General features: G+C 49.2%; 1 protein-coding gene across 1 annotated transcript in view; it reads left to right on the top strand.

The window, feature by feature from the left end:
- Positions 1–16,696, top strand: part of MICAL2 (microtubule associated monooxygenase, calponin and LIM domain containing 2) — a 235,169-nt gene extending 218,473 nt beyond the window's left edge. The window contains exons 35-37 of the mRNA XM_045290948.1: positions 7,466–7,565; positions 10,324–10,397; positions 15,247–16,696. Of these exons, the coding sequence (XP_045146883.1) occupies positions 7,466–7,565; positions 10,324–10,397; positions 15,247–15,431 (359 nt within the window). The 3' untranslated portion in view covers positions 15,432–16,696. The remainder of the gene's footprint in view (positions 1–7,465; positions 7,566–10,323; positions 10,398–15,246) is intronic.
- Positions 16,697–18,798: the final 2,102 nt, after the last annotated feature.

Below are 18,798 nucleotides of genomic sequence, written 5' to 3'. Positions count from 1 at the left end.
ATGGAGGACCAGACGGTAGTGGACACCAGGGGGGCTGCTCACTGAGGGGCTGCACTGTTCTCTCTGCATCCTGGCCCGCTGACCTGTGAGTCAGACTAGAGAAACAAATTCATGGACAGTCATGTATATATAAGAAAGAGATTTATAGACAAGAGCAATTGAACATTGAGAAAACATCCCAGCCCAGTCCAAATCAAGTCCATAAGTCCGATACCAGTATAATATAATCTGATACCAATCTATAAAGTCCTCTTCAGACTCATGAAATACATGCAATGATGCTGAATGCAGGAAGGTCACAGGCCAGTGGGTTGGAAGTCTTATGGATCCGGTGGTGTTGTAAGCATCTCAGCGCTGGCGGGAGTCTCTACATGGCTTTTCCAGCTCCAGAGGTGTGGTTGCATCAGGGTAGGACCATGTGTCTACTCCCACTCCCAGAGCGTAGCGCCATGTGTCTTGGCAGTAGAGCATCTCTCAGGGAGTGAGCAGAGAGAAAGAAGTGTCTCCCACCTCCAAGGAGGAAATACAGGAGTTCTCAGAATTCTCAGGAGAAGACCATGCCCACACAGAGGTCTCATTGGTTATATCTTGATTGACAGGCCAGACTCCACCCCTCAAATTGACACCACATTCTGTAACTACCACAATATTCCAGAGAAACTCTTACTTGGGGGAGGGGGCAGCAGGGAATGTGAAAAGTTGGTGGGAAATTAGAATGAAAAGACAATGGAATTTTTCCACACTTCTTTTTACAGTAATAATGAATTGCTTTATTTTATTTATTTATTTATTTATCATTTTATTGGGGAACTCTTATACATCTTATGACTATCCATCATTCAATTGTATTAAGCACGCTTGTACATATGTTGCCATCAACATTTCCGAAACATTGTCTTTCTACTTGAGCCTTTGATATCAGTTCCTCTTTTTTCCCCTCCCTTCCACCCTAGTGAATCCTTGATCAATTACATATTATTGTTGTTATTTCGTGTCTTACACTGTCCACTGCCCCCCTTCACCCACATTTCTGTTACTCATCTCCCTCGGGGCTGAGCTATAGATCCAACCTTGTCCACACACTTTTTGAAGCCCCCTCATATACAAAAATATTCACAGCAGCATAAGCTATAATCCCAGAGAACTAAGATCTAAGACTGGAGACCCGGATGCCCAGTAGCTGGAGAATAAAGACATTAAGAAGGCTCAAACAAGTGCCCTGGCCACCTGAAAGGACAAACATCCGTCGTGGAAGAAGTACAGCCAGAGTGTGCCTTCAAGCCAAGAACGGCAAGCCTTCATCTCGCATCTGTGGACACGTGGTCAGGAGAGACCAGCCCCCGGAGAAGGGGCCCTCGACAATGAAGTCGAATGTAAGGATAATCGAGGGCAGGTGCGGGACTAGGCGCCGTCTCCTTTGAAGGAGGAACTTCCTTCTGTTGTCCTCGGGGTCACCCTGAGTTGGACCTGACTGCTCGCGCCTGACAACAACAACAATCACGTCCCTCCAGCGGCGGCTCAGGACAAAGGCCTGGTGACTGACTTGTGAGAACTCAGCCGTGCAAATCCAGTGGAACGCAGGTCTCTTCGGACACACCTGTAGGGCGGCCGTGCGACGGTCACCTGCAGCGGCTGGTGGGCTGCTGCCCTCGGCCGACCACCCAGCGCCGGGCACCCGGCAGGGCAGGCGAAGGAGCAATGTGGGGGCAAACGCGGTGCAGAATTTAGAACAAGCAAGTTGCAGAAGATGGCGGCGGCGGCACACGGGGTGACACCACTCGTCTCAGTAAAGCTCAAAAGCAAGAAGCGCTCCTTGTTCTCAGTCATTGACGGTAAATAGACGGGAGGCTGGCAACGAAACGGCGGTCGTCGGAAAAGGAGGGAAGGATCAGAGGCCCATCGGCTCGCAGAATGGAATCTCAAAGCTGGCTACGCTGGCGTGTCTCCAGACCCATGGGTGACTCTCTGCAGAACCGTCACCCTATGTGAGAAGCCTGTGGAGGCCAGTGTCCCTAGAGCTCTGGCCACTGAAGACCTGGCCAGAGGCTCAGTCTACGGCCAGTGCCATCGTCTCTGGTGCATCCGGTCTCGGTGGCCTCTGCCACTTCCGACAGAGAGCTCGGATGTGCCCTTCCAGTGGTCCTGGGCTATTCCTCCCTGTCTCAGACGGCTCGTGCCCCCTGAGGAATGGCTTTGATGGAGGCGTGGTTGAGCTTTTGACCAACTGTACCCCCAAGGAAAATGAAGGAGGGGCCTTAGGTCCCAGCCTCGACTAAAGTGGTCTTACACCTGCTGCCATGGAGACAAAGGGTGTGGCTTGGTTCACACCCTCGGCCAAGGTCAGGGCTTAAGCCCACCTTAATCCTGTCACAGAGCACCCCCTCCACCTGTCCCCATGGGGGAGCACTGGACGAGAGAGGTTCTCAGAGGCTGGAGAGCAAAAGGCAGCAGGGCGGGAAGCCCAGCCAGTGGAGGAGGTGCCCAGCACGGTGCTTCCCCGGGGTTTGGGCAACCATTACCCTCATGCGGCAGCTCATCAGGGAGGAGGCAAAACCTTTGACGCCATTGCAGCCACCGCCGAAGTAGGGCTTCCCACAGGTCCTAAGGAGGCGGAAAATCACTGCGAAAGACTCCATTGTGAAACAGCGTAAAACAAGACCAGTTTTGAAAACCCGCACATCAAAGCACAATTGAGAAATATTCAGAAACACGCAGCCAAAAAAACCTTCAAAAATCATCATGTTAATTCAGAGGATGTTAATTTATAACCTGTTATTTGTGCAGGAAAAGCAGGTGGGGGGAGGTTAACCATTAAAGGGTAATTTGGCACATTGTAATAGGCAGGGGCTAGATTGATTGGGACCATGGTGGGACTGTCCAGTAAGTGTTGGGCTGCTAACTGCAAAGTTGGTGGGTTCAAACCCACTAGCCTCTCCCTGGGAGAAAGATGAGACTCTGCTCCCATAAAGATGTACAGCCTCCGAGACACCATCGAGGGCCACTGTGAATGAAGATGGCCTACATGGCAGTGGGGTGGGTTTGGGGAGCACACTGGTTGGGGGCTGGTAGTGAAGCATTTTCACAGGAGCGTGGCATCGTGTGCTTTGCATTTTTTGAGAGCCGTTGGCAGAGGTGGATCCCTTCGATTGGGCCCATGAATGGAGGCTGGTGCAAAGTTTGGGTGGCTGTATTTTACCTTGGCAAGTGGGGTCCCTCCATTTAGTCTAGAAGAGCCTGATAGGAGGGCGAAGGACCACATGGAGGACCAGACGGTAGTGGACACCAGGGGGGCTGCTCACTGAGGGGCTGCACTGTTCTCTCTGCATCCTGGCCCGCTGACCTGTGAGTCAGAGCCCTAGCCCGGGCGGACTTTCACTATAACAACCACGGGGCTGCTGGGAGATATGGTTAAGCGAGGGGTTCATTCAGGCACACAGGACTCAAGCCTTCCCAAGCAAGTGCTAATGACCTGGCCAGCCACACAACCTTTTCATTGCCGTGGGGCTCAAACGGAACCACAGTTTAATGGTTTAGATCATCTCAAGTATCTGGAGAAAGTCTAGCAAGGTATCAATTCATGGGTTATACTCCAGCTGCGTTTTGAAGATGAACCAAGCACTGGGAGGACGTACCATGTAAGTCAACAAGGATACGATTGATTGCACTACAGGAGAGCGGGAAGTCTCATCTCACCTTGCAGACCAGCTGGTGGTTTGGAACTGCTGAACTTGCGGTTTGCAGCCCAATGACTAACCCACCGTCCACGAGGGATCGTTATTATATCTACAGGGAAGAGCCAAGCTAGTCTCCACTTCATAGGACACTCATGGAAGCTACTCCTGGGGCTAGTGAGTGGATAGAAACCATGGAAGAAAGCCTCAATGCCGTGTTGGATTCCAGAGCACGGCAAGGCTGGGCTTGGCACAGGCAGATTTCCTGGAATTCTGTATACCATCCCTGTCCAAAGATTCCCTAAAAGTGGTTCTGACTGCTGAGGAAAAGGAGACTAAAAAATGATAACAATAATTTGGAGAGATCACTGAAGATATGGGTGCTACAGCAAAATGTGGTGAAGAAACCGGATGGCTGTCAGAAGGACTAGCATATGGTGTCTTAAAGATGTGCCTTCAAACAAGTCCACATGGAAGAAACAGACCAGCCTGTGTGATCCAAGGATTCTAACTAACAAAATCCAGATGTGAAGGAGGGAATGGTAGCAGAACCTGAATTCTGAGCACTGGTTTGCAGAAAGCTATGGATGACAGTGGAAGCCCAAAATCCATTTGCAGGGTCCCCACCTGGATGAAATCTCAGGTGAATCCCCACTGACCAAAGTCCAAGGATATGAATAGTCTTGCTATTAGAGCATGGCAAAGTTGATCATGACAGATGTGGTTAGATTGAAATGTAACACCTTGTCATCTGGCCTCTCTTTTGACCCATTTTAAAGTTGTTTCAGATTTTAATATTTCTTGTTTGCTTTTCGATCGAAGTTTTCCTCGGTTTTGTTTTGTCGCTGTTGTTAGGCTTTTTGTTGTTTTTGCTGGTTTGCATCCTGTTTGGGTTTTGTATGATTTTCTGTATGTGAAGTCCAAGATCGATAAATCTATAAAGAAAGTAACTGGGTTAAGAATTACCCAAGCGGCAGCAGGGGGTGGGAGGGAGAAGTATGAGAAGACAATGTTCTGAAATTGACTGTGTGTGATTGCACAACTCTCTTTAATTATGATTGAACCATTCAATTCTGTGACAGGTGAGTGAGATGCCAATAAAGCCATTTTTAAGAAGAGGAAAACAAGTTTAAATGAGTTAGAGGCTGTATAATAGACAATTAATCCATGGAAAAAGAAAATTCAATTGAGTGATTGAGTTCTACCTGCATTTGTTGAGTCCGGTGTTAATCAAAATCAGTACAGCTTCCCAGGGAACCAGCCCTCCGATGGATAAGCTTTTCGAGGGCCACCAAACAAAAAGGGGATGTGTAACCCAGAAGAAAAAGCTGGCTAGGACAGTGGCTGTACTTCAGCAAAGAGCCTGCCTCTGGAAAACAGCAACAAAAACTCTAAAGACAGTAAAGCAATGCCTGTAAAGCTGTCTCTTTGGACTGGACAACAAGGCGAGGCAGGGCCCAGAGCTTGTGGCAGATGGTGTAGTGTTACCGGACAAGGAGAGGCAGAATTTCCAACTCTGCCTGTCTATTTTCTCTCTCAAAGAAATGGTTCTTGATCCAGAAATGTTAAGCAAATATCTCGGAGAGGACCTTGGATGTGAGTAGGGGGGAGAATGAGAGGGCTGGCACTCTCTCTCACTGCGTCCCCAGTACCTGAGGCAGTCCCTGCACCAAGGGCGCACTCCTGTATGCGAGTGAGTGAGTGAGTGAGTGAGTGAGTGAGTGAGTGAGTGAGTGAGTAGTGAGTGAGGAGTGAGTGAGTGAGTGAGTGAGTGAGTGAATGATTGGAGCAGAAGTCACCATCTACATTTTAGCAACAGTTTGAAGGCTAACCATATCACTCGAGGCAGTGAATATAAATCTCTCAAGTAGAAGAGAGCATTGAACGATTATGCACCACCTGCTATATGCAAGGCAGCATGCTAGGAGTGTTAGGTGGCGTTCAGGCCTGGGAGCAGGAGGGAGGGGAGAGTAAACTGCATGTGTCACAGTGAAGACCAGGCTCACCTTCACGTCCTGGATTCAAGTCCCGGCTTTGCCACTTATTGTGAGGCGGGACGTGTTCCATTGATATTTTAAGCCTGCATTTCTTCAGATATCGAGTGGGCAGAGTAAGAGTGCGTGTTGTTATTGGTGCGCTTAGGTGCCATCTAGTCGGGTCTGAATGACAGCGACTTTATACACAGCGGGAGGAAACCCTGGCTGGACTGCACCATCCTCATAATGGCTCCTGTGCGCGAGTTCGCAGCTGCAGCCTCGGTGTCCCTCCAGCTCACGGAGGGCCTTCCTCGTTCGTGTCCAAAGTAGGTAAGGTGCACTCTTCTCCAGCAGCACACGTCAGACGCACTGGTTCTTCTTCGCTCTTCCAGGTCCACTGTATCTGTGAGTGAGGTTTAAATGAGATGCTGCTCTAAAGGACATGGCCTCTCAGTGGGCAGGGGATTGCGTAACGTGTGATGGCATGCGGGAGCTTCCAAAAGTTTGTGGAAGAATGGAACTAAAAGATAATGTGATTTTTCCATCACCTTTTTGATGCCCCCTCACATTACCTGCTAAACTGTTACCAGGTCAATGGACGGAGAACCACGGGCTCAGAGGGGCCCAGCTCACAGAAACCTCGCGTCTGCGGTGTTCTCTACGGATGAGCCCCCTCCAGTAGGCAGCCGTGGGCTCAATGCAGTCAAATACTAGAAAGCCGCCTCATGCTGCTACTTCTTAAATAGGCCCAGACTGGAATTTCTTTGTATGGAAACTTTTTAAAAAAATCTAAATCCACTGCTGTGAATTGATTCCAATTTACAGCAACCCTGGTGGCATCGTGGGTTACACATCGGACTGGTGACCCGCAAGGTCTGCAGTTCAACACCACCAGTCTCGCTCTGCGGGAGAAAGATGGGGCTCGCTGCTCTAACAATTTACAGTTGCAGAAACCCACAGGGGCAGTTCTACCCTGTCCGGTAGGGTCGCAAGGAGTTGAATGATGGAAACATTTAGCATCTAATATTTACTAGCGCAAGGGCAGTGCCAGCATTCTCATGGTGGTTTTTCTGTTTAGTTAACTCTGTCGCCGAAGTCCGAGAAGTCGCTGGGTCACGCACATGGTTACACGCTCGCCTGCGAGCCGAAAGGTTCGCAGCTGAAAGCCACCCTCAGAAGCAAGGCCTGGTGACCTGCCTTCGAAAGGTCCCCGCATGGAACCCCCTACAGAGCACAGTTTAATCCTGCAGACAGTGCACTGCCTGGAGTCCGGACTGACTCCGTGGCACGTGGTCTGGGTCTCTGACACCTCCCCCCCCCACTATGAACATTCTTTTTTCTTCCTTTATGATTTGGCATTTCTTTGGGTAAAACTTAAAATGCTGAGCCCCACTGCTCGGTGACAAAGTGGGATGGGGGGCCCTTGTCTCACCTAGAGAGTTACACGCCCCCTAAACTCTCAGGTGGCATTCATTTGGTTGGAGGACAAGGAGGAGGAGGAGAGGGTGACAGTGAGCAGGAACTAGGGGTTTTTTTGGGCAGAGGATATATTGAAAAGGGGGGACAGTGGTTTCCGGCGGCTAGACAAATAGGCAGAAGGGTCATTTGCAGCCGGCCATTATCAAGATCACGACCCTTGGAGCAGGAGGAAATATGACCAAGCGTGCAGGCGGACATCCTCCCTGAGCCTGCAAGAGTGGTTGCGTGCCGTGCCCACCACCCGGAGGCTGGAGACATCGGAGGGCGCACTGCACGCACGGGCTGCGGAAGTGGCTCCAAACACCAATCTAACCCATTTGCCGTTGATTTCTTAAGCAGATTCAGGTGCACACGATGAAGCACAGCTTTTGCAGGAATGGTTTAAGCTGGTTCTGGAGAAGAATAAATTAACTCGCTATGAGTCGGAGCTACTGATCATGTAAGTAAGGCAACACTGGTAACAGCGAGTCTTACCAGCACAGGGGTGGGGGGAGGCGGACTCGGGTGGCCCCTCCTCCCAGGGTGAGGTCCCGGGATTTTTTCTCCCTCCTTGTACATACAGAATGGTGATTGAGGCAAATTGATATTTTCTGACTTGCATACAATGCTGGTATTAGTGGCAGTGAATTTTCAGCCGGTTGTACTCTCTGTAAAGTTCTTTGGACAAAATGGAGTCCAGGTAATGGGTCTGGTGCTGTACAATGCTTGGAGCAGGTATTTGCCACCCATCCCTGCCCCCTCTCCCCACCGCCCCCCCTCCCACCACCACCACCAGGCCTGTGGTAACAGAGCAGTCACACCGCAGTAATGGGCACGGATGTACCTGACTGTAACTCACATGAAGAGAGATGCACTGGGTCACTCCCTTGTGACTTCAGTGGACTTCAATGGACTGAGTTCCATTTGTCTATCTGTCTGTCCACGCTAAATGAGCACTTGGCTCCTGATAGAGGGATCAGAGGCACGACTGGGTCTCACAACACTCAAAGGTACATGCCACCCACCAGGAGGGGAAGGGAAAGACATCTATTATACATCAGCCAGAGTGGTGATTTCTCTCATGTGCTCTCATGGCATTTGTACGCCTGCCCTGAGAGGGCATGGCAGTGGGTGGTCTTGGAAAGATCTACTAAATGCTACTACCTGTGTTCTGACCAGGTGAGAAACGAGGCAACCAAGTCAATAGCAGGCGCATCCAGAAGTCGCCTCTACTATTGACCATGGCCAGGTGGCTGCTGTAATCATTGAGCACAAGCTGACTGGCTTATAACAACAGCAATGTCTTCTCTTACAGTTCCAGAGGTCAGATGCTGAACTGCTTGTGTTGGCAAGGCCCTCCCTCCAAAGGCCTTAAGGGAAAATACTTCCTTGACTCTCCAGCTTCCGGTGGCTCCAGGGGTTCCTTGGCTTGTGGCCGCAGCCATCTGTGGCTGCAGTCTGATGCATACTGCCCATCACCTTTGCCTCCACATCTCTGTCTTCTCCTCTTCTGTCTCAGATGGCAGTGCTCTGCTGTGCCCCATCCTTGGCTCAGAGCAGACTGGGGAGCGCATGCATGGCCCTGGCATGAACACTGGGCAGATTCCACAGCAGCACTCAGCCAACTACAGGAAGTCCTCTTTTAAAGGACCATCTCCATTGGCTGCCACCGTGGGTGAAGAGTAGATGCCATTCAGGGTGGTTGACACAATGTAGACTATTGAAAAAAGTCGGGATCTCAACGCACACAGCAGGGCCAAAGTCAAACTCAACTGCCATTGAGTGGATCCTGACTCACAGCCCCCACATAGGACAGCGTAGAACTACCCCCGTGGGTTTGCAACACTGTAACTCTTTATGGGAGTAAAAAGTCTCATCTTTCTCCCATGGAGCAGCTGGTGGTTTTGAACTGCCAACCTTCCCATTAGCAGCCCAACGAGTAACCCACTACACCACCAGGGCTCCAAGTAGTGAGAATAATGATAGCAGGGAATAGCCAAGGGACCCCAAAATTCATTGCAGGGAAGGACCCCGAGGAAAAGGACTTCCTTCTAGTCATGAACCTCTCTGATGTCTCTGCCCCCTTACATTCTCTGGGCCTCTCTTTCCGCTCTCAAAACTGACCTCTCGGGGGGTTCGTGATGCCACCTTTCTTGTATTTCTATCCTCCTAATCTTTTGATTCCTTTTCCCTTGGCTCCATTTCTTTTGCTGAACTCGCAAATGGGGCCTCAGGTCCTGAGTGTAAATGTCTTCTTTCTCTATGGTCTCTCATTTAGAGATAGCATGACTTCCGTGGGCACCTCTGACATCTCCCACGTCTGTAGGCAGGCCTCCTTTCTCACAAGAACTCCAGAGCCGCCTTCCCCAGGTCCTTGGGAACGTCCCTATTACAACAAGGGCCAGCCCATATGGCACTTACGTCCAATCTGTGATATAAATGAATGAGATCTACCCAAAGCATGGCAAATTCAAGGAATTCTACAATTCTACTTGATCTTAGCCCAAAGGCCGAGAAGCCATAAGGAATTCTAAACAACCCTTCCCCGAGGGTCATTTTCCCTTCTTGACTTTGCCGGTCCTGTGGGTGCAGACAACGGATGTCCAGCGCTTAGACTTGGCAACTCCTGAACCTCTTGCTTCACCGTCTCCTGCCATGATCGCTGTCCACCAGGACACCCACAAGGGCAGCCGCCTCCTCAGGGCTGCACTGTGACCCGAGGCTCCTCCTTGCAACTCTCCCGAACCTCTTTCTGAAGGCTCCCCACCTCGCATCCGACAAAATCTCTTCTTCCTGTGCCGTTTCCTTTTTATTCTCTTGTCGCCAGGGTCAGCGATTTAGGCGTTGTCTGACGTGACACGTGAAGTTCGGGCTTCCCTCAGAGAGGGAAGGGTTGCAGATGGGCCTTGCATCTCCATAGACCCCTATAGTGGTTTCTTCACCCTGTGCTCACAGAAGTCTCCCCCAAAGGTGGGCCACGTGGCCTTCCTGAAGCAACATAACCCCCCTCAACTGCTCCTCATTGTCTCTCGAGTCATCATGTCCCATCAATGCCAGGTTCTTGGGTCACCCCAAAACGTTCACTTTAAGGAAATCCCAAGACCCCAGTTCTTACAAAGGATTAAAATGAATGCCGTCGGTACCATCAGCGGGCTTGTCGTTCACTGTGTCTACACAGACCTCTGGTATTTTAAACCTGGAACGTTTCTCATACCCAGGGCCCAGGAACTGGAACTAGAAGATCATCAAAGCAGACTGGAGCAGAAATTAAGGGAGAAGATGCTCAAGGATGGTGAGTCAGGGGACAGGCCTGGGGCTCTGGCTAACGACATGCTTCTCCCCAAGGAAACTTGTGCAGAGTGTGCTGCAGGTCCCACGGTGCTCTCCCTGCCTGGCACTACCCCTAAGGCTCAGAGGCAAGTGCCAAGTCTTTCTTCCACCCACTCCTTATTGGCACCCGCTTGGGCGGGGAGGGTAGTGTTTTGCTCCATCCCATGTGCCAACATCTGGCTGGAACAAAATCACGTATTCACTCACTTGTGCCTTCATTCATTTCCACGTTACTTAATCACACACATGTATCGAACACTTACTTAGGAAGCGCCTGGCATACGGTGAAAAGCAACCTGTGGCCTCCGGGCATTTGTGATCTGACTTGGGTGTGCCACAGCACGGTTATAGTGCCGTGTGGTGAGGGCCTTGGAGGCTCCAGAGGAAGGCAGCCTCACATGATCTGGTGACGGGAACATCTCCCTCCCAGAATAGGGGGCTAGGGCCCCACTCGTGAGAAACGGCTCCGCCACCGAAGAGCAAGAGTAAACTCGATTCCATTGGCAGGAGGGATCAAGGTAAGCGTTCATTGGCTCAAGACAAGTAGGCCTGTTGCTCTGGTTTTTGCCCTGTGTTTGTGGGACTGGATCCATGCGCGGCTTCCTGATTTTGAGACCAGAGTCTAAAAGAACAAGTTAACTATTTGCGTATACCTCATGGGCCTAACCTTTTGAGGTTACCTAACGCATAGTACTTAAAGGAGGCCTAGTGAGGCAGTGTTAGGTGTTCACTTCTAACTAAAGGTTGGCAGCTCAAAGTCACTATTCGTTCTATGGGCGAAGAGACCTGGTGACCTACTTAATAAAACCCACGGTCTCCGAAACCCTTTAGGGACCCTCGTTTGCCATCATTGACTCCAGCACACATAACAGTCACAGTACGTTTCATAGATTCGAACACTGAAGTTTGGAGAGCTTGAGCAGCATGCCCAACAGCAATGGAGGAGCCAAGATTTAAGAAAAGCTGACTGACTCCAAGTCTCTCGTTCAGCCTAGACAGTCATCATTTGTAGACGGTTTTCTGTTTTATAACAGTAATTGTTGGACTGTGACCACAAGGTCAGCAATTCAAACCCACCAGCCGCTCCTCATGAAAAGAGACAAGGCTTTCTTCTCTCATGAAGAGCTGAGAATCTCACAGGGACAGTTCTACACTGTCTTCTATAGCGTCTCCATGAGTCAGGATGGACTCCATGGCAGTGAGTTTGGGTTGTTTTGTTGTTGGGAAGATACACAGCAGACCATATACCAATTCAACAATGTCTACATGTTCAACTCAGTGGCAATTGATTATGTTCTTCAACTTGTGCAACCATCCTCCCCTCCTTCTCTGAATTGTTTCTCTCCATTGACATGACCTCCTTGCTGCCAAAGTTTCTCATCTAATCTTTCGAGTTGCTGTTGTCAATTTGCTCGTTCTTCAAAGAGCATTATGCTCAAGGTAGACATTCTTTACAAGGTACGCTAGACGATTACAGACTATTTCTTGATAACAACATAGTTTTAGTTCTAATAAACTATTTAGAGCGTCATAATGCTTTTCACAGATAAAAGTGATAGGGACGATCTTTGATTTGTTGGAAGGGGCTCAGATGGATCCATCTCATACCAGCCAAAACTGAGAGAGGAATTGTTTAAAGAGTATTTGTGTTGGTTACCAAATAGGGAATGCCAATGTTGGAATATACCTAAATTCTCAAACCATAGTGTATGTCATATCTAATTAATACGTCCGATAAATACTTTCATTTGTTCTTTTGCAGGATGGTGAAATAGTTACCACTAAAGAGCCCATTGGCTACCTTTGTTTATTTTTTTTTTTAAGATAATCTTAGGAAGGAGAGGATGCCATCAATGGTCTCCCTCTCATCAATCATGCAAAGCAAATATGGCGTCTTCCTCCTTCTGGAGCCAAGTTCACCTGCATAGGCGCTTCCTCCAGCTCGTTAGCAAGGAAGAAGAAAAGAACTGATTTAGCTCTCTCTGGTGCACTCAGTCTGATGCAATCGTGTAAATAAGCCCTGTAGGAAATGCTCAGTCTCTTTGGGATAAAAATGTTCAGTCTGGCAGCTGGTGGCCCCTATCTTCTGCTGTTGTCCCTAAGGTGACTTCCCGGTAGCGGGGAAGAGACAGGTTGGTGTGGCCTTGTGGTGGTGTGCTTTGACTCTTTGAGGCCTCACCCATCTGTCTCCAGTCCATTGGGCTGTCCCTTTCTCTGCTGTAGTTAGTGGGGTGGCTAGGCGGATTCATAGGCTGCCCCTAGTCTTTTGACTTGCCTGAACTTGGAGGTATTCTCTGGCTCCCTTAACCTCACCTTACCCATCCTCCACTGAGCTTGACCAGACAGCCCACCACCCCATCTCTACTGAGGGGCCACCTCACACGTCATCCTGGGGAGCCAGCCCACCAGCCTGCTGGCTTTGACAGTCCACGTTTGAGGCAGGCGGGCACAGCGAGGATCCATCTGTGCCACACAGAGCAGGTCAGGATTTGGAGATCCACATGTAAGCCCATTCTCTCTGCCCAACATGAGTAGTTACCATTGTGCTCGTTCACAGCAGTAGCTTTTGAAGCAGCCTCTTCCCAAAGTTCTGAATGAGGGACACAGCAAGAGCCTTCTAGCCCACTGTTCTTGTCCCCCTTCGGGGCTTCCTTGTTGGCGCAAATGGTTAATGCATTCAACTGCTAACCGAAAGGCTGGGAGTTCAAGTCCACCCAGAAATGTCTTGGAAGAAAGTCTTGGTCACCTTCTTGCAACCAAGCAAGCATTGACAGCCCTCTGGAATGCAGTCCTGCTCTGGCAGCCACAGGGCGCCCTGCGTCAGAGCTGACTCAAGGGCAACTGGTGGGCCCTCTGGGGAGGAGCGGAGAGAATGAATGGACAGACGAGGCACCATCTCTCGCTGTCTGCTTCCCTGCCTCTCCCTCTCATGTCACACGAGGAACCCAGTTTATTAACTCTGTTTAAGGTAAACTCAGTAAAGATGATCTTGGAATGAGCTGTAAATATGTGTGTAATACTTACACGTGTGTGGTACATATTTACATGTGCACACAACTGTGGGCCTAGCCGTGTGCCTATAGAATGCTAAAGTTTATGTGCAGGGTTGTGGGTCAGGACCCTGTTAACTGTGTAAGGGCCTCGTATCCCAGTGCTACCTCATTAATACCAGTTTATTTTCAATGTGATTGAGATGGGGATATGCAGTAGTGACTTAGCAAGGGATGGTGTGCCTTCTGACAAATGATGCGCTCTTGGAAAAGTTGCTTGGAAGGAGCCTACACACTGATTTAATGGATCTGGCCACTGTTCCAAACACACTTGGAGGCCTGCTTTGGGCATTGCTTTCATAGCAAGTTGCACATGCTGGTTGGTGCCCACTCTGAGTTTTGGACCAGGAATGAAATTAGCAAGCTTGATCAGTCTTATCCATGACTCTTGGCTCTGAATACTTGTTAGATGTTTCCAGAAAATAAATGTGCCCTAGAGCAGTTCTCAACCTGTGGGTTGCGACTCCTTTGGGGGGCCGAACGACCCTTTCACAGGGGTCGCCTGATTCATAACAGTAGCAAAATGACAGTTATGAAGTAGCAATGAAAATAATTTTATGGTCGGGGGGTCACCACCACATGAAGAACTGTATTAAAGGGTCGAGGCATTAGGAAGGTTGAGAACCACTGTCTAAGAGGATGAAAATCATGCTTCTGGCTCTGAGAGCCAATTCAGACATACTTTGAGGTATGGCACCATTGTGGGTTTATCAAAGGTCAGCCACGCATCTGAACAGAGCTCATCTGTGCCACGTCATATGTCTGTAGAGTGGCTGCCAAGCTAAGTGCAGGCTCTCAGCCCTTAAGACCTTCTGAGAGCTGGCCACATCATCCCCTTTCAATCATGTCTCTGCCTTGTATCCATTTTGGCATCATCTCGCTTGGATGCCTGTTGATGTACACCTGTACTTCATGCCCCTCCTCTTTCTGAGCCCAGCCTCGGAGGCCCAGATGGCAGATGGTGACCCCCTCCCTCCTCTTGTCTTCCGCTTCACTGACTGGTCTTGGAGTCTTTGGTTAAAAGGGAGGAAGTCAAGGAATTTCAGAAGCCCTCTCCCAAAGCAGTCACCTGGGTCACGTGGCTTAAGCCTGGCTATAAATTCCCATCTAGAGTGTCAAACATTCATCCTTTCCTGTCCCTCACTCCTCTCCTTCCTTTCTTACCAATCCCATCTCCCCCCGGCAACTGGGTGCTCAAATCCAACTAGGAAGAAGGTAGCCTATCCAGAAAAGCCTGCTCCCTGCCTGCATAGTCTGGGCACCCTGTTGGACAGCCAGCCCCTCCCTGGGCCGCTGGGTGGTGTCTACTCCTGTACTACAAGTGAACAAAGGGCTCGCTGGTGGAAATAGGAGCCGCTGGTGCCAATTGTGTACTCAGAAACCAGCATAGCAGATTTCCTTGCTGTGGTTCCTATGCGTTTATAGAAAAACCGCTCTTGCGTTGTTCTATTGGCTTCTTTTTGTGGGAGAACGGGAAGGTGGAGGTTGGGGGGGCTGGTAGGACTTGACTGGCGTTAGCTTCTTTCTGGTACAAAAGTTCCTCCCCTGTTGTCTTCGCTGTTGTCTCAAACTGAGCCTACGGCAGCACTGAGCAGCCCCCTTTCCTCTGTTCGGGCAGTCCCTGGGCAGTCAATTCATGTCCTTGTCGCCACGGAAATGGAAGACCAGAACCAGGCCAGAGCAGTGGAGAAGCCAGGCCAACCACTCCTTCGGGCCAAGTTGAAGCTGCGAGCCAATGTTTCTTCTTCTTTTTGTCTTTAGAGACCCTGAAAGATGAGGAGGACCGAAATGAGGAGCAAACACTATTCACCGAGATGATGCAAGTGATCGAGCAAAGGGACAAACTCGTGGAATCCTTGGAGAAGCAGCGCATCCAGGAAAAGGCTGAAGACCAGCACCTGGAGCGCTTCGTATTCTCCAGGGGCCGCCCGCTCAGCGGGACGTGAGCTCCGCCCCCGGCCCTCTCCCCCACTGTCTGCAAGCTGAGGGCTGCCGGCCAGACCAGGCATACCTCCCCTGCGCAGCGGCCCCTTTTGCGGGAGTTTGCAGACCTAGAACTTAAACTGTACCCCCCTGAGAAATTAAAATGCTCTCTGAGGCACCACCGCTGCCCAAGATCCTTTCAGAGATTTTAATGAAGAAAATACAAAGACTCTTTTGAGACTGGCAACCAAGTCAGCAGGCCTCTCAAATGGACAGTGCCGTTGGCAACTAACCAGCATTGTTTCCCGGAGAAGGACACAGAGAATCGACTGTCCCGCCCAATTCACTGACTTACAGAGCCTCAGATTTTCAAAAAGCTGCTTTCCCCCTCTAGATATATCCATATTCGCACCTCCCCCCTTTTCTTAACGGATGACTGGCTTCCAAATGTCAGCAAGCAGCAGCAGCAGCAGTTAAAGATTAGGTTAATATTTAAAGTGTGTTTCCAGAGAAAGAGACGAAATCTTGAGATTACTGATTACATAAAGCAAATAACGCACAAGGCAGGTGTTAATTCAATCCAGGGCGAATGTCATCTACCAGGCATATTTGTAAGCCTAATACAACATACAGAAGCAATGAGAGTGTAATAGAACATTCGAGCCTTAATGTTACTTTAAGAGACAGAGAGAAAGGGGGAAAACCAAGAAACTTCCCAGCGTTTGACGGAGGCATGCCTTCTGTTCCCTGCACTCCGCTTTGGGCCCAGCTGCAGAATGGCAAGCATGTCTGGAACATGCCGCATCTTGACTGCATCTCTAAGCTGTGAGTGACGTGAACCAGGAGAGCCTTCCCTTTGGCTGTTGAAATGCTGGTGATGTCGATGCTGCTGCTGAGAAAACAGACCAGTGGTGCAGAGCGAGGCCTGCCCCTCAAACGTGGGCTTCTGCCCGCGAGAGGAACAGCAGCAGCATTTTCTCTAGGGTTTGTCCAGATGCTACAGGACCAGGCCCCCCCCCCCACGTCTAACATCACTGTGGAGCAGATTCCAGTGACGTCATTGACCACATCTGTTGTTGTTTTGTCTGTTTGTGTTGTTTAATGGCATTTCCAATGTGAAAAGAGAGCAGAGATGGAGGCTGTGCACCAATCTGCCGGACCTCGTGGGACGTCTCAGTGGGGCTGTCTGAGGAAGAGAAGATTTAACAGTGTGACCTGTTGTAGTAAAATGTTCCTTTGTGGTCTCCCAGGGGGATTATTTGAAGATTCCGTCTGTTATCACCGAGAGAGAGAGAGAGAGAGAGAGAGAGAGAGAGAGAGAGAGAGAGAGAGAAAGAGAAGGGGTGGGAGGGACCTGGAGAGCCTGTTGTGTGTTTGACAGCTCTCATTTCTGCAAGTGTTTAAATGTGTCATTAGACAAAAGGTGCTTTGTAATGATTTCTCTGACTCTAGAGGCAACTTTCCTCCATGGAGGTTGACCCACAAACCACTTCTCTTTGAGTGATTGTCCACGTACCCCCAACAGGCCAGAACGTAGAAGGAGAACTGGTTTGCCTCTAAGCCAACCCCAGTTTGGATGGGTGGTCTTTTAACACAACCTTCTGTGGTTGACCAGGTTCTGAAGGTCGTAGTTCTTTTTTCCCCTCCCTTCCTTCCTTCTTCTCCCTCCTTTTATTATATATATATTTCCCTCCTTTTATTTTATATATATATATATATCCCTCCTTTTATTACATATATATTTCCCTTTTACTATATATATATATATGTATAGTTTTTTTTTGAAAATATATCAGGTTTTCTTGTGCATGATTCTTATTAGGGAATAAATATCATTTTCTGGTTATCTATCCATTTTTATTTATTTGTGTGTTTGATGGAACTTGCTAATATAATTTCCTTTTAATTGTAATTTTCTGGTGTAATAATTTGGAGATGACATTATTACTCAGATACTGGCATATTAAGCTATCTGATCTATAAACAGAGTCATACGTTGCTGAACACCCACCATGGTTCCTGTGAAATTGAACATTATGTGACTTGGCCCTTGTGCAAACCACATGTGTAACTGGTCCTTTTTCTTGAAGCATCTCGAACGGACTTCATGCCTTACAGTACTTCTCAGTGTGGAGGGATCCGCTGGCATGTCTGGTTCCCCAGTCCACGTCAGTGTCACTTTCTCCCTGTCGGTGACAGGTCCCGCTCACATTTTCTTTAGCCTCCCAGCTGTCAGTGGGTCCCACCTTTCATCCGCTAGGAGAATGTTTTGTTTCTGAGGATCGTTGTGACGTTCAGCGCGGCATGTCTCAATCACGAGCCATCACCAGAGCGCTTCACCTTCCAGTGGTGTAACCGCCTTCATTTCACATCCGAGCCTACGGTGCCCTCAGCCCCGTGCTGCTGCTGTCATTCGAGCTGGCTTGGCTGTGCGGGAGCCATGGCATACTTCGCGGTGATCCTTTTGAAAGGAAATCAGTGAGGAAACACTCCGGCACTCAAAGACACGTGGAACCGCGAGCAGATGCCGCTGCCTTCCGCCAAAGCGCGTGTTGTTAGACGTCAGCTTCTTTGATAGAAAGGACAGCACATACATGCGCCGGTCACATACATGGTTCTGATGATTATCGAGTGTGCTCATTATGGGCTATATGTGTATGTATCATAATCCCACTGGTCGCACAGTCACTTGGATGCAAGCGACGTGAGAGACACGTGTTGTTGCCTACAGCAAGCGATTGCAGCAGTTAGATTCACTCCGGCCCGTTCTCCAACAGAGAGCTCTGAACTCCATCATAACCTTATGGGACATTGTCAAATGGACGTCATGTGGTGTGTGACTGTTACCCAAAGATGTGGGGCAGTGAATGCTATAGCATGAAATGACTTTGTATAGCTAGTCAAGGTAATATTTTCAACCACCAAGTATTTAAGGATAACGTTGTGACCACAGGGGCACAGGAATATTAACTCATTTGCAGAAAGAGATATAACTTACACTTTCATTCTAGAACACTCAGAATTACTCAAGCCCAGCCCTTTGGGTCCGTTACATGAAATGATACCATTTGATGCTGCATACACATAACAAAAAAGAATTAATTGCCACTTATTTTAATTTGTCCCAGTTCCATGTAAAAGCCAAGTTCTCCCCAGAGGGCCAACAAAGAAGGTGGTTCTTGGCTCTGGTCTTCTGTTCATAAATGGGAGACGCAGTGGGTTCACTTTTTCTTCCAAAGGCTATGTTCTGTGGTTTAAGATTCAGTCTTAGCCGACCAGAGCAAAACACAAACCTCGCACTTACAATCGTCCGCTTAGACTGGTTTCTGGTTGACAGCACATAGCAATCGTCACCAGGATCTATTTCAATGAGCTGTTTAAAGCCATGCC

Source organism: Echinops telfairi, unplaced genomic scaffold, assembly GCF_000313985.2.
Source record: "Echinops telfairi isolate 266 unplaced genomic scaffold, ASM31398v2 ScPeMD7_60;HRSCAF=208, whole genome shotgun sequence".
NCBI classification, from domain to species: Eukaryota; Metazoa; Chordata; class Mammalia; order Afrosoricida; family Tenrecidae; genus Echinops; species Echinops telfairi.
This window is presented reverse-complemented; position numbering and strand designations above follow the sequence as displayed.